This window comes from Arvicanthis niloticus, chromosome 12, assembly GCF_011762505.2.
Source record: "Arvicanthis niloticus isolate mArvNil1 chromosome 12, mArvNil1.pat.X, whole genome shotgun sequence".
In the NCBI taxonomy this organism is placed as follows: Eukaryota; Metazoa; Chordata; class Mammalia; order Rodentia; family Muridae; genus Arvicanthis; species Arvicanthis niloticus.
In genome coordinates, this window is record NC_047669.1 from 8617083 (window position 1) to 8633632 (window position 16550).

The 16550-nt window shown below is 41.8% G+C and overlaps 1 protein-coding gene across 5 annotated transcripts in view; it reads left to right on the top strand.

Annotated features, from left to right (window-relative positions):
- Positions 1-16550, top strand: part of Vps8 (VPS8 subunit of CORVET complex) — a 218724-nt gene that overhangs the window by 68925 nt on the left and 133249 nt on the right. For all 5 annotated transcript variants that reach the window (XM_076942711.1, XM_076942713.1, XM_034514845.2 and 2 more), the window contains 3 exons: positions 10347-10393; positions 15012-15234; positions 15467-15556. In XM_076942711.1, the coding sequence (XP_076798826.1) occupies positions 10347-10393; positions 15012-15234; positions 15467-15556 (360 nt within the window). The remainder of the gene's footprint in view (positions 1-10346; positions 10394-15011; positions 15235-15466; positions 15557-16550) is intronic.

Genomic DNA, 16550 nt, shown 5'->3' on the forward strand with positions numbered 1-16550 from the left:
GGCCACTTCCAGCTCAGTTCAGCTTTGTGTCTTTATGGCCTGCAACCAAAAACCTTGGTGTCTTGCACAGTTGGCTCTAACCATTTCGTTGCCATGGGCAATCAACAGCAGTGGTCACAGTATTTATTGTTTTGGGGAGCAGAGGAGCCTTTTTGGTCAACAACTCCTAAGAAGGTAGTTCTAGCATGAGATTCTGTCCTTCCTTTCTGACTTCCTGCCTGTGTCTATCTGTGACTGACTGCATTTGAGTCTGTCTCCGCGACTCTCTTTGTGTCTGAGTCTGTGTCTATATGACTGTAACAGCATCTGTGTCTGAGTCTCTCTCTGTTTGTGACTGTATCCGTGTCTAAGTCTGTTTGTCTGTGTCTATCTGTATCTGTGTCTGTTTCTATCTGTATTTGTCTGTCTGTGTCTCTGTGTTTCTTTCTGTCTGTGTTTGTTTCTTTGTCTGTCTGTGTCTCTGTCTATGCCTGTGACTTTCTGTCAATGTCTGTGTATGTTGGTGACTGTGTCTACGCCTGTGTATGCACATGTATGGGTGTGCGCGTATGGAAGCTGAAGATTGATACCGGTCTTCCTCAGTGTCTCTTCACCTTATTCTCTCACTCCACTGGAGCTCACTGATTTAAGGGGACTAATTGGGTAGCGATCCCCTGGTGTCCTCCTGCCTGTGCCTCTCCAGTGCTGGGGTTGTACATATGCTGCCATGCCTAGCGTTTAAATGGGTGCTGGGCATTGTACCCAGTTCTCATTCTGGCATGGCAAGCACTTACCAGTTTAGCCATCTCCCAAATCCCTGGGACTTTTCTTTGATATCTTTATGTCCTAGAGTGGTTTCTCCATCCACTCACAATACTAACAGCAGGACTTTTAAAAATACTTTCTTTGCTGGGTGGCATCTGGAAGGTTGGTTGTACTTTAATCTTTAATATTAGAACTTAGGAATCTGAATCAGAAAAATTAGAGGTACAAGGTCTCTGAGACCTTGTCTTAAGAAAAAAACATTTAAAAAATAAAGAAGCTATTATTGGAAACAGAAAAATGAACTTAACTAGTTAAAATGTCAGTAGTGCTAATCTGTGTTCTGCCAGCAGGTGGCACCTCGTGCCTGCTGCCAGCAACCACACTTTTCTTTTGCTATTTAGCAGTTGTGCCTTCCTCCACTTTTTTTTTTTTTTTTTTTTTTTAAATTTGGATAAGACTAAAACCTTTATTTTTTTATTTTTTATTTTTTACTTATTTATTTATTCATTTATTTATTTTTTATTGGATATTTTATTTACATTTCAGATGTAATCCCCTTCCCCCCCAACCCAGGAACCTCCTATCCCATTCCCTCATTCTCCTACTTCTATGAAGATATGCCCCACCCACCCTCCCACTCTCACCTCCCCTCCCACACTGGGGCATCCAGTCTTCACTGGACCAAGGACTACCTCACCCACCTATGCCTGACACTGTCATCCTTCCCTGTCATATACAGCTGGAGCCATGGGCCCCTCCCTATGTGCTCCCAGGCTGGTGGTTTAGACCCTGGGAGCTCTGATTGGTTAGTTTTTTTTTTTTTTTTTTTTTTTTTGGTTTTTCGAGACAAGGTTTCTCTGTGTAGTCCTGGCTGTCCTGGAGACCAGGCTGGCCTCGAACTCAGAAATCTGCCTGCCTCTGCCTCCCAACTGCTGGGATTAAAGGCGTGCGCCACCACCGCCCGGCTGGTTGGTTGGTATTGCTGCTCTACTTATGGGGCCGAAAACCCTTTCAGCTCCTTCAGTCTTCTCTCTCACTCCGCCATTGGGAACTCCTTGATCAGTTCAATGATTAGCTGTGAGCATCCACCTCTGTATATGTTAGGCCCTGGCAGACCTCTAAGGAGACAGCTATATCAGGCTCCTGTCAGCATGCACTTCCTGGCATCCACATCAGTGTCTACCTTTGGTGAATGCACAAGGGATGGATACCCAGGTAGAGCAGTCTCCGGAGGCCCCTCCTTCAGTTTCTGTCCCACACTTTGTCTCCATATTTGCTCCCATGAGTATTTTGTTACCCCTTCTAAGAAGAGCCAAAGCCTATACTCAACAAAACTGGAAAATCTGGATGAAATGGACAACTTTCTAGACAGATACCAGGTACCAAAGTTAAGTCAGGAGCAGATAAACCATCTAAACAGTTCCATAACCCCTAAAGAAATAGCAGCAGTCATTAAAAGACTCTCCACCAAAAAAAGCCCAGGACCAGATGGTTTTAGTGCAGAATTCTATCAGACCTTTAAGAAAGACCTAATACCAATTCTCTTCAAATTATTCCACAAAATAGAAACAGAAGGAACACTACTCAATTTGTTCTATGAAGCTACAATCACACTCATACCTAAACCTCACAAAGACCCAACAAAGAAAGAAAACTTCAGACCAGTCTCTCTTGTGAATATCGATGCAAAAATACTCACTAAAATTCTCACAGACCGAATCCAAGAACACATCAAAACAATCATCCATCATGATCAAGTAGGCTTTATCCCAGTAATGCAGGGATGGTTCAATATTTGGAAATCCATCAATGTAATCCACTATATAAACAAACTCAAAGAAAAAAAAACACATGATGCTGAGAAAGCATTTGACAAAATTCAACATCCCTTCATGGTAAAAGTCCTGGAAAGATCAGGAATTCAAGGACCATAACTAAACATAGTAAAAGCAATATGCAGCAAGCCAGTAGCCAACATCAAACTAAATGGAGAGAAATTTGAAGCATTCCCACTTAAATCAGGTACTAGACAAGGGTGCCCACTCTCTCCTTACCTATTCAATATAGTACTGGAAGTCCTAGCCAGAGCAATTAGACAACAAAAGGAAGTCAAAGGGATACAAATAGGAAAGGAAGAAGTCAAACTTTCACTATCTGCAGATGATATGATAGTATACTTAAGCGACCCTAAAACTTCCACCAGAGAACTCCTAAACCTGATAAATAACTTCAGCAAAGTGGCTGGTTATAAAATCAACTCAAATCAATAGCCTTCCTCTACTCGAAGGATAAACAGGCTGAGAAAGAAATTAGGGAAATGACACCCTTCACAATAGTCACAAATAATATAAAATACTTTGGTGTGAATCTAACCAAGCAAGTGAAAGATCTGTATGACAAGAACTTTAAGTCTCTGAAGAAAGAAATTGAAGAAGATCTCAGAAGACGGAAAAAAGATCTCCCATGCTCATGGATTGGCAGGATTAATAAAAATGGCCATCTTGGCAAAAGCAATTTACAGATTCAATGCAATCCCCATCAAAATTCCAAATCAATTCTTCATAGAGGTAGAAAGAGTAATTTGCAAATTCATTGGAATAACAAAATAACCAGGATAGCAAGAACTATTCTCAACAATATAAGAACTGGGGAAATCATCCCTGACCTCAAACTGTACTACTGAGCAATAGTGATAAAAACTGCATGGTATTGATACGGAGACACGCAGGAAGATCAATGGAATAGAATTGAAGACCCAGAAATGAACCCACACACCTATGGTCACTTGATCTTTGACAAAGGAACTAAAACCATCCAGTGGAAAAAGGACAGCATTTTCAACAGTTGTGCCTTTCTCTAAGGGCAGCCATTGGAATTTTGAAGGTGTTACATTAAATCTGTGGAATACTGCTGTAATATATCCATTTCCATACTATTAATTCTGCCAACCCAGGAACATTGCAGACTTCCCCAGTACCTGGTGTTTTGTTCAATTTCTTTTCTCGAGTCGGAACATTCTTGTAGAGGCCTTTATCTACTTGGTTATGTTTATTCCTTTTTTCTTCAATTGTGGGCAGGGTATTCTAACTAATTCTTTCTCAGCAAATTCAGTAGTACAGTATAAAAAAGCTGACCTTGCCTCCTGCAGCTGTATTGAAAGTGCTGACAAATGTAGCAGTTCTCTGTCAGAGTCCACGAGGTCCTTTAAGTACGTCATCTTCAAGTAGGGTTAGTCTTGACATCTTTCCTTTTGCATCCTTGTTCATCAGGGAAATTGTTGTGGTTTGTATTTTTCTTTGTGTGTGTGACATGTACATGTGTTCTTGTTTTGTTTTGCTGTTGGAAATGTCAGCTTCTTAGAATGACTTTCGTAGTGTTGTTCCTTCCCTTCCTGTTGGTGGGACAGTTTTAGAAGTAGTGGCAGATTTTCCCTGACACCTCGGTAGGGTTCAGTCTGATGCCACCTGGTCCTGGGCTACAGCCTGGTCCTGGGCTACAGCCTGGTCCTGGGCTACAGCCTGGTCCTGGGCTACAGCCTGGTCCTGGGCCACAGCCTGGTCCTGAGCTACAGCCTGGTCCTGGGCTACAGCCTGGTCCTGGGCTACAGCCTGTGGGAAACTTTTCATTTGCTTTTACTTTTCATTTCCCACGGCTTCTTGGGTCTGTGTAAATTGTTGGTATCATCTGGCTTTAATTTGGGCAGGTTGTACACATTTAGAAATTAACACATTTCTTCTAGGTGTTTCCACATTTGAGAACATACATTTTAAAACTATTTTCTAGTAACCTTCTGTATTTCATTGGTAACAGCTCTCTTTCATCTGTAATTTCATAAATTTGAACTTGTTTGCCTTGCTTTTGGTTGGTTTGGTTAGGGAATTGTAAATCTTGTTAATATTTTCAAAGAAGCTCTGGTTGATTTTATATATTATTCTTGTAGTCTCTATTTCATTAATTTCTCATCTTTATTATTCTTTGCTGTCTACCTATTTGGTTTTGGTGGCTTTTTATTCCTCAAGAACCCTGAGGTGCATCATTTGGTTACCTACTCTGAAATCTCTCTGATTTTTTAAATTTGATTAGCACAGTAAGCCTTCTTCCCCTTAGGGCACCTCAGTTGCTAGGCCAAGTCACCAGTTTCATCCGATTCTAGCAATTGTTACATTTCTTCTCCAGTTTCTTCTGAGGACCCCAGTTTATTTAATAGGCTTTTTTTTTTTTTTTTTTTTGGTCTTCACATGTTTGTGTAGCGTTTGAGGTTTGCTTTGCTGCTGATTTCTCATTTCCATTGTGGTCCGATAAGAAACAAGGAATTGTTTCAATTTAAAAAAAAAAGCGCATGTTTTGATTACATTTACTTATTTATTTGTGTGTAGGGGAGTGAGTCAGAGTGGTCTGCATATATATGTATGCCACAGTGAATGTCAAAAGACAACGTAGTAGGTCCCAGGGATTGGTGCGTGTTGACATTTTTGCATGCATGCCATTCGCTGTTCTCTGTATTTGCTTTTAGTTCTCTTATCTTTTCTAACTAGTTTTGATTTGCTATCTACCTTACCAGATACCGAAATTTTAAAGCCAGCTTGTTTACAGCTTACATTTGCTTAGTATGTTACTTTCTGACCTTTGACCCCCAGGTTTTGGCTGTTTTTGCTAGTTTCACTGGTTTATTGGAGGCAGCATATACTGGGTTTTTTTTTCTTGTGCATATATGTGTGGCACATATGTGCATGTCTGTGAAGGCCCATGGTTGATGAGGGGAGTCCTCCTGTGTTCCGTCTTACTCATTTAGCAGGGTCTCTCAGTTGAACCTGAAGCTCGCTAATAGGGCTAGCCTGGCTTCTAATATGCTGAATTAAAATTAGGCCACAGCAGCCATACAGCTGTCATACATAGAGGTTTTAAGGATATGAGCTCCGGGCCTCACTTGGTTAGTCTGTGTTTTAATCAACATCTTCTCAGTCCTGGATCTTGTGTGTCTCCTCCCAACCCCCCATCCAGCCTTTCTCTGAGTCTTAATTAGTTAGTTAAAGCCTTTTGAATATAAGATGGTTGCCCTGGTGGGTTTTGCTATTTGCTATGGTTTTGTTAGTGGTTATGTTTGGGTGATTTTCTTCTCATTTGTTTGCTTGTTGGGCCCATCCTTGCTCCATTCCTGTTTCCCGTGTGAAATGCATTCCTTCCTGTGTCCTTGTGGGTGAGACAGCTTTCCTCTTAAAAGACTTTTCTACAGTGCTGGCTTGGTTGTCATGAATTGCCTTAATTTGTCCTGGAAGCAATCATTTCTCTGTCAGTTTTATGAGAGAACTTGGCTTCAGGTAGCAGTCATAGTTGGCACTTTCTCTTCAGTGCTTGAAATATGCAGACATGTTTTCCTGGCTCTCAGTGCTGGTGACAGATCTGGTGCTATGCTGTGCTGATTGCCTGTGATTTGGAGCTGTTCCCTTACGTGCTCAGCATTGTTGCTGTGCTCCGTATCTGTGACATTTGCCACCACTAGGCTCTTCTGTGGCCATGTCTTTGGGTTTGGCTGTCTTTCTCTAGCTCTGGGAAATCTTCACTACACTTTCATTGAATAAATTGTGTATGCCTTAAGACTTTATCTCATGTCCTACCTCATAACTTCTTAGGTGGTGTTTCTTGGACTTACCCAGAGTTCTTGGTAGTTTGGGTTGTGATTATCAATTGCTGTTCCTTTTATACATCTCTGGGTACTGCTGTCTTGCCGGTGCCCCCGTGCCTGGAATTCATTATTGGGCCTGATCATGTCTCTTGTGATGTTTTCTGCTGTTTCGCTTAGTTTGGTTTTGTTGTTGTTAAGATATGATCTCACTGTGTAGCTCTGGCTGGCCTGGAACTTGCTATATGAACTAGGATGATTTGAATTCATAGAGTCCCGTCCGTCCTTCACTCCTGTGTACCAGGGTTAAAGGTGTGCACTACCATGCTTGATATTTTTTTTTTTACAATAACTTTTAATTTTTTACTATTTCATATACATCCATAATATATTAATGATACATTGCCCCTTCCCCTCTTTTGTCTCTTGCAACTCCCTTTCTTTCTTGTATGCCCCTTGCTTGCTTGCTTGTTTTTAAATAACCCACTGAGTTTAATCAGGATTGGTTGCGCATGCTTGGTTGTAGTGTTTACTGAATTGTGGAGAATCTACCAGTGGTTATGCCTATAACTCCCCCTTCCCATAGCCATTAACTACCTAGGGCCTAAGATAAGGGTGGGACCTCATAATTCTCCTCCATCCAGTCCACATTTACAGCTGGATCTTTGAAAGGTTTAGTGTACGTTCTGCTGTGTATTTCATTCTTTGATTATGCAAATTTCTGTTTGGTTCTTTTTCAGCATCTCAATTTCCATGATGAATTTTTCTTCATGGTTTCAATTTTTATCTCCAAACTACTGAGTTGTCTTCCTTTTTTAATATTTATTTTATGTGCATAGGTGTCTTCTCCGCATGCACATCTGTGCATCACATTCATGATATCTGGATTTTGTTTTGTTTTTCAGTTATCTCATCTTTTAGAACTGAGAAGGCACCAGCTGTGGAGGTGTAGTGTGTGTGTGTTCTTTTGTTGCATTTTTGCCTTTCTGTTAGGTTGTTTTTTTGTTTTTTTTTTTTTTTTTAGTTTTCCTCTTTTCCTATTTGGCTTTTAGTGTCCACTTGAATGTATGAGTTCAGAGGAGAATCAAACTACAGTAGCACATATATACAGTGACTTGGTAGCAGTCCCAGTATGACCACAGGAGGACACGCGTGTTGCCTCTGTTGTCTGTGAGTTTCAGAGAGAGCAGCATTAGGGCACTGGTTGGGGAGAATGTAGTTTGTAGTTCTTTTAGGGCAAAGGTATCAGTCTTAATGTAGTGATATGAGGAAGGAATAAGGAAGTGGGAAGAAGGGGTAGGAGTGAGTGAGAAGGAAGTTAGAAAACACTGTGTGTATTGACTTAAGCATTTTCAAGACTTGTGAGAACAACGTTCTTTGAGCTGTGTTCAAATTGCTGGTCTTCAGTTTTCATATTGGAGATCATTTTATTAAGCATTTAGGACATATTGTTGTTACCTCTGGCACTGTGGGTAAATCCCGGGCAAGCCTAAAGGCTTTCACTTTCCCAAGCGACAGGTCCATTTCCCTGGGCCTTTCTTTACTTTTAGAATCCTCTGCATCTCCATCTGTCAGTTTGGGCCATTTCTCCCTCGTGTGTGACGTGCTCTTTCAGGCTGGAGATGCAAGTGTTTTTATTTCAGGAAACATTATTGAATTCCCTGGTGGGCTACTTGCTATGTTCCAGTGCCTTCCTTTTCTTATTTGGGATTCCAGTCATGCATGTATCGGTACTCTCCCTTCTTCTCTTTGCTTTCTGCTTCCTCTTGTGTCTTACACTCACCGTTCCAGCCTCTGCAGCTGGCTCTCACTGTCACTGGAAGACAGACTCCTCAGTAGACATACCTGTGGTTTCCCAGTCACAGAATCCAGCAGCATCATTGGGAGCCTCAGTAATTCTCAATGCTACCTTAAACATCAGTGGGCACCCTTCCTTTTTATTTTATTTTAATTAAAAAAATGTTACTGGTTGAGTGAAACTGATGCCATATGGAAAATATATCAATGTTACTTTCTGAGAATTCTTTAGATGAAGTTCTTTTCTTTTTTACCTGTAATAGTTTTAAAATAGATTCTGCCTGCTAAGTGTTAGGGTTTAACTGCTGGTATGGCAGTCCCTAGTGGCACTCATTCATGGTCCGATATCTCATGAAGTGTTCAAATGTTTTATTTTGAGCACATCTTTAGAGGAGGGCCTTTATTGGTGGGACTTATTCTGCCTTGGAGGAGTTTGGAATTTGTTTCTTTCACATGGCACACATGTACCTTTTCCTAGAATCACTGCATTTGTTTCTTGCCTGAGTGTTCATACTCTAAGGAGATGGTGACAGTCTTCTGATGTTACGGTCTTCATGCCAGTCTCGGAGAGTACAGCTTTACCCCACCAAGCTGGGAGACACAGCCCTCCTGCTCACCGTCCTCTGCCAGGGAGTGCTTCTTTTTCTTCCAACGTCCTTTTCTGGAGAATGCAGGATTTTAAGGATCCCAGTTTTAGGCTTTTCCTTTGCTGTGCTCCTCTCTGTTGCTGTGAGCCTAAGATTTCAACAACTTTGTGCCATGGAGACTCAGGCTCTTCTGTGAAGGACAGAAGGGCAGAAGGACACACCTATGGGACAACCTAGTGGCTTCTAGTGCCTTGCCTTGGTTTCAGTCCTCCATTCACTTTACACCCTTTTTGTTCTTTATTTTGTGGGAGCCCAGATGTGTGTTTTACTTATTTAATTTTTAAAAGATACATTATTTTAATTTTTAATTATATGTGTGTGGACGTGTGCATGTAAGTATAGGTGTATAAAGGCAGAAGGGTTGGATCCCTAGGAACTAGAGTGATAGGCAGATTTTAGGCCACCTAATGTAGGTCCTGGGGTCCTGAGAGCTAAACTTGGGTGTTCTGAAAAAGCAGTGTGTGCTTTCCTGCTAATTAAGGTCTTCATCTACCACTCTCTAGATAGTCTTCTGAGCTTGACACAAAGTGGCAGACGCCCTTTGTCAACACGGTTTCTCATTCTCATACGTCTACCCGCAGAATGACACTGGAATAGCCTTGGTTAGATTACTGGCTCAGCTTCCTTTCTCTTGAGAAGAACATGATCAGGGAGGACCTGAGATTCCTGGAGTCCCTCCCCATGCTAATGAGGCATCTCAGTACCTTAGCCTTCAGCCAATGACCTTTCCCACCTTGGCTATTTCTCCTGTCTTCCCCAAAACTACATAACCCTCATTCACCCCAACTAAAGTCGATCTGTCTTCTGAAGCTGGTCCTGGTGTGTGTGTGTGTGTTGTTATTACCTTCCATACTCACAGGGCTTCCAAACTGCCCCTCCCCCATCTCTCCTTCATTTGCCCTCATGGACCACTATGGGCTGAGGATCCCTGGGGCAGGGCAGGGAAGGTCAGCCCTTAATTGCTGAGAGATTTCAAACCCTTATCTGCATATTTTAAAAGGTATCATTAGATTTCTCCCCTGCATTTCTAGGAGCTCCCGCCCAGTTGTCTGACCTGCCTAGACACCTAAATCCCTAAAATAGATTTAACTCCCCTAGAGAGATGACTCAGCAGTTAAGGACAGTGGCTGCTTTTCCAGAGGACTCAGGTTTGATTCCCAGAACCGACATGGCAGCTCACATCTGTCTGTATCTTCAGCTCTAATGAAGCCAGTGCCATCTTCTGGCCTCTGTGGGCTGCATGCAAAACACGGGCAAAGATATTCTTGAAGGCAAAACATCTATGCATATAAAACAAAAACAGAATCTTAAAAAAGACATCCTCCAATATATTTGGGATAAATTTCCAGAAGGGACATTATTTGATCAAAATGTTTATTCCTGAGACTTCTGGGACAGAGTGCCGACTTGCTTGCCAATAGCACATGCTCTGAAGTTGTGTCATCCTAGCAGTCACACAGCATCTGAAGCCAAACTTTGCTTTCCTCGGTGGGCTATGGGTCAGGGCTGAGCTGATGTTCTCTTATGTTCTCTTACAGGATACGGTGCCAGTAATAGTGGACTACTGCCTTCTGCTCCAGCGAAAGTGAGTATCTGGTGCCTGTCTGCTTCAGACAGGAAACCCAGTCAGTGTCTTGCTTAGGAATTGTGTTAGTTAGGGTTTCCGTTGCTGTGAACAGACACCATGACCAAGGCAACTCTTATAAAGGACAACATTTAATTGGGGCTGGCTTACATGTTCAGAGGTTCAGTCCATTATCATCAAGGCAGGAGCATGACAGCATCCAGGCAGGCACGGTGCAGGAGGGGCTGAGAGTTCTACATCTTCATCTGAAGGCTGCTAGCAGAATACTGGCTTCCAGGCAGCCAGGATGAGGGTCTTAAAACCCATGCCCAGAGTGACACACCTACTCCAACAGGGCCACACCTGCTGATAGTGTCACTCCCTGGGCTAAGCATATTCAAACCACTACAGGAATTCTATAAATTTAACAGACTTGATTCTCGAATGCGTTTTCATATGATAAACTTAACAACTTTTCCCAAACAGAAGCTTATGGTTTATCACTGGTGTGTGCTTGTGTGCGATAGTAATGGAGGGAAGACTCATCACACAGGGTGACAGATGCAACTCTTACGGACCATCACACCACAGTATTTCATCCCATTCAAAAGAGGCTAGGTTCATTTTGCTAATTCACCTTTAGGTTTTTTTTTTTTTTCTTTTCCCAGAGCCTTTTAATTAAAAAAAAAATTCCTAAAAGGTGGGATCACGATGAGGAAGTCAGGGGCTGGAGAGAGGGCTTAGTGGTTAAGAGCACTGACTGCTCTTCCAGAGGTCTTGAGTTCAATTCCCAGCAACCACATGGTGGCTCACAACCATCCATAATGAGATCCGATGTCCTCTTCTGGTGTGTTTAAAGACAGCTACAGTGTATACTCATATACATAAGATAAAGAAATCTTAAAAAAAAAAACAAAAAAAAAACAAAGTCAGTATAAAACTGTAGATTAGATTTTGTAGTTTTAAGTGTCAACTTTATTAATTTCCGACATGTGCCAATTCATAGGCTTTGACACTCACGTAAGAGCCAAGCATCTCTCGTCCTTTGTATCAGTGTCTCTAATTGTTGTAGCACCTTATTAACATGTATAGCATTGCTCATCTTCATGTCACAGGTGACATTCCATAGACTGCAAATGACTAAGAAACTCATCAGATTCATACAGAGCAGAGGTGGCTTATGCAGCGTGCAGGAGTCTAGCTCCTGCGACCTTGGTCTTAGCCCTTAGCAAAGACCACTTTCCAAATAGTATAGATCAGGTGTGATTATGTAATTCACGCGCAGCTAAAATCCTAACTGCACTCACTTGAATTTGAATGTGTATGTCTTTGAGAACCAATTCCTAAAAGGTGGGGTCACAACGACGAGGAAGTGTAAGTGAAGGTTACCAAGGGCCAGTTGTTTGCCCCCAGAGTTTCCTGTCATTAGTGACATGCACTGTGTCTGCAGGAGGCTGTTGTGCTTGGTCTTCTTTATAAGTAAGTGCTGAAGAAGTTTCTTCAGGCATGAAGACCTCAGGAGGCAGAACACCGTGGCGCTTGTGTGAATCCTTTTCCTCATTCCCGTCCCCCATTTTCATACTCACCTCCTCATAGCTATGGTTTTAGTTTTCAAATAGCCTTATTAGTCTCCAGTGTATATGTTTTGATTTATTTAACTCTCAAATTTCAGAGAGGCGGTGCTAGCCTTCTTTCCAGGACAGGAAATGTAGGCATAAAGGTATTAAGTATTGCAGTCCACTTAACTCTCCTCACAGCAGGGCATACTTCTCATACTAAAGAAGCGTGGTACTTGGTGCAGAGTGGCTCTCTACTACTCAACAACAACATGGAGAAAACAAATTCCCTCAGAGACACTTCATGTCCTGGAGAGAAACACTTCTGTCTGTCTTTCTTTCTTTCTTTCTTTCTTTCTTTCTTTCTTTCTTTCTTTCTTTCTTTCTTTCTTCTTTTTTGTTTGTTTGTTTGTTTGTTTGGTTTGGTAGACATTTCTTATAGGTATGATTTCAAAAGAAAAAATTATCCTCTAGTCTGTCAGTTGGACTAGGAGAAGGGATTTTTCATTGGACCAGAACATGTAGTGGAAGACGGAATTCTTCCAGCTCTGTCTGCATCAGGGCCTGTTTACTCTCCTGTTTTCTTCAGCTCCTCCTCGCTAGTCTCCTGGCTGTGCTGGGGAAACACAGTATTTGTTGTTGGGAATCTCAGAGAGGAATACCTGAGTCACAGTGTATTTTACTACTTTTTGTAGCTCGCCCCAACCCTCCCTCACTGGTCTATGATGTAAATACTAGTTTTCTTATCTCCCAATTTTGTTTCCCAAGTCTGAAAACTAGATAGTGTTGATCCACCTTTGATGTCAGTTTCATACGTCTTTGTTTTTATTTCTCTCCTTGTCCTACATCTGCTTTTTCAGTTCCAGCAACCACAGGAGCGTCAGGGCAGCTTCACCACAACAGTGCAAATGCCCAAAGTCATGCAGGCTTTGGATCCTTTGTTTCCCCCACCCCTACCCACTATCCTACCCTACCCCTTCCCTTTGTTCTAGATTTGGCTTCTTCTGGTCTGGCTTTCTTTTCCATCAGACTATTAAGATCCTGTCTGTGGTCTTGGGTTGGAAGCATAGAATAAGCTGTTTGATCAACATTGATCTTTATTCCTAGGCCACTTATCTGCTAGGTCTCTTCTATTTCAAACGTGGTAGCTAAAGTGTTAGCTATGATTATGTAATGTTTAATTAAATACTTAAGTGAAATCAATCTTAAATGGTAGAGGTCTTAGAACATTTACAGATGCCAAAGGTAAGTTTACAATGGTCAGTAGTTTAGGCTTTCTTGAGCAGTGGATTAGTAAATGTGTGTAACTTCTCTCTGTATATTTTTCTCCTTAAACTGGTGTACCCTTCTGTTTCTGCTTGCTCTACATTTAATCTTTCTTCTTCATTCTCACATTTGAAAAGGACTCCTGCCATCGAGATGCCCCTTAGGAGCAAATTGTACACGATGCAAATATCACCTTACTGGACTTAATGTCAGTTTTATTGTGCAGTGGTCCAGAGGCCATGTGACATAATCATCATTTTAAACTGTAAAAATAGGTGCAGTATTTGGATTATATTTCAGTAAGCCATATGGTGCTGGTCACACTAAGTTTCCATCACCATGGTTTGTATCTGAAGTGATGAAACTTAAATGACTCAGTCGCATGGCATTCCTAGCCCGCAGTACCTCCGGAGTCCAAGTGGACAGGCCATAGTCCTTGGATATTGAGCTCTGTATGTAGTACAGATTGGCATGTCTTCTGCTTGACAATGCCCCCTTCTCTCTCCTCTCACAATTTGCAGTTATTGCCAAATAAGTTCTTCACATTTTAAGAAGTTATAAAACCGGTAATATATGAGTTTAGCCAATTTTTTTTTGTTTACAGCAAAAAATAAGCCCCCCAAATATCTCTATTAATAGAGCATTAGTAACAGTGACATCTTTAGAATGACCTCATCTCTTATTCAGTGGACTTTGTGTTATAGAAGGTAAAGCCAAAAATAGTACAGGGCAGGGCTGAAGTTAGCCCTTCTAGGAAATGCATCAGCACCCTAGATCGTAAAGTGGTAATGAAGAAATGGGGTGTTCGTTCCTCTTGTCTGTCTTTCCTGATGCTTAACATATTTTCTCCCAGAATAATGAGACCATCATGCTGTAGAATTTTGTTTCCTTTTAATTTCGAGTAGTGAGACAATAGGAGTTACTGAGTCTGCTTTTCCTTGCTCTTTGGTGCTAGCCTCTGGGTGGACTTACCTTAACCTTACCACTGCTGCGTGCTGCCCTCCCTCTGTCACAGAAGTGCTTTGTCCATTAACTTCTGTGCTGTTTGCTGAACTCGTGGCTTCCCTGGGAAAGTGGAGGGTTAGAGATGGAGGTGAGGCTCACTGACTCTGAGGTCACGGGGAGTGTGTCTGTGCCAGGAGTGAGAGACGGGGTCCCTTGATGCTGCTCTCCTACTTCTCGGTGTCTTCCCTTTACTTACCTACTACCTACTACCCTCAGTGCTACTGCTTTAAGAAGCAGTTGCCTTAAGAATCAAACAAAACATGTGGGCCAGAGAGTTGGGTTCAGATTCTCGCTGATCCTCCCAGTGTGTTGTCAGCAAGCAGCTGGGCGTTGTCAGCTTCGCTTGTTTTAAACTTAATTTTGTATTTCTTTTGGTGGGGGGAGTATGCCTCCGCCCAAGTGTGTAGCTGAGAGGACGACTTTCAGAATCATTTCTTTCCTTCTACCCCGTGGGACCTGAGATCAGATGTGGGTTGGCATGTTAGTGACAAGCTCCCTTCCCCACTGAGTCATCCTGCTGCTCCTGTTCTGAGGCAGTTCTGTTTTATGGCCTTGAACTCACCTGACCTCAACTTTCTGAGTGTTAGGGTTTCTGGAATGCACCACCATATCTAGCAACACTTCTTATGTGTAGAAGATTGTTGGGAAGATTGGCTGTGTGTAGTATGGCAATATAAACTTCTGTGCAAACATCGCTACTGGTTTTGCTAAGCTGATGTAAATGGAAGGCTTGAAAAGATGTGACATACTTAGACTAAGTTCAGTGGGTATTTGGAATAGTCCTAAAACTACTTTTTTTCTTTTTGTTGTAGGGATCTTCTATTTGGCCAAATGTATGACAAATTAAGTGAAAATTCCGTGGCAAAAGGCGTGTTTTTGGAGTGCCTTGAGCCATATATCTTAAGTGATAAACTGGTGGGGATTACACCCCAGGTCATGAAAGACTTGATTGTTCATTTCCAAGATAAAAAACTAATGGAGAATGTGGAAGCCCTCATTGTCCACATGGACATCACCAGCCTGGACATTCAGCAGGTAAGCTGACCGTCTGCCCAGAGAGGAAGCACTCCATCTTCATTGATCCTAAGGCCTCAGTCTGCCTTCCACAGACCCAGTTATTGAGCCTTTTCCCTAATGCTGTCTTAGGAGTTTGTGTAAGTAAAACCTAGGTAATAACTGCTCCCAAGGTAGAGAGTGTGTCTTCTGCTTCTTGGACCTTCTCTGTATGATAGCATTGAATGTGTGTCACAGGTTTTTCCTTTTATAGGTGGTTCTCATGTGTTGGGAAAATCGTCTGTATGATGCCATGATCTATGTCTACAACAGAGGCATGAATGAGTTTATCAGTCCAATGGAGGTAAGACACAGTCTAACTCAACACATTTAACATTGTCTGATGTCTCTCTGTTCCCCGTTTACTTTGAATACTTTGTTTTTATCTAATTAAAAATTTTATATGAGCTTATTAGAACTGTTTTCATTTTTAAAATTAAATTAATACATTTATTTATTTTGTGTATGTGCATTCATGTCTATTTATGTGTAGACAGGTATGTGTATACATGTCAAGAACAGTGTGTGTTTGTGTGTGTGTGTGTGTGTGTGTGTGTGTGTATTTTCTCTGTCTTCTGTCATAGGGTCCTGGGCATTAAATTCAGGCTGCCAGGGCACTTTCACCACCACTGAACCATCTCATTGGCCATTAGCTTTCAGGGACTTTTAGATGGCATTCATTTGTTTTAATTTTTTGTTGCTGGTGATTAAAGCTGAGGCAGGAGGATTGCTATGAGTTGTAGGACATCCTGAGCTACAGAGCAGGATAGGACATTGTCTCCCAACTAGACAAGAATTTCTCTGGAAGATCCTGGCAGTGGTGTCCTTGGGTCTGTGTATGTTTGAGTGATGTAGGTAATGTGCTCTTTCCTGGGCCTGTTGAGCTGTTTCCAGTATAAAACCCTCTGCATTGCCACTTTGGTGGGAGAACCCAATATCAGAAACCACGATCTTGACAAAGCTGGTGTTACTGAATGGGGTGTGGCATTGGAGTTTCTTTGGAGGAGGTCCTTTTAATTAGCTCTCTGTTTATATGGTCTTATATTTAATCTCACAGCAAATAAGTAACTCCATCAAAGAAAGGGTTGACAACTTTAATGTTCATGATTATCTTTAAAAATGCTATGCTTTGGGCTGGAGAGATGGTTCAGTGGCACTGAGTGCTCTTCCTGAGGTCCTGAGTTCAATCCCAGCAACCACATGGTGAATCACAGCCATCTGTAATGGACTCTGATGCCCTCTTCTGGTGTGTCTGAAGACAGTGACAATGTACTTATATAAAATATAAAAATATTTTA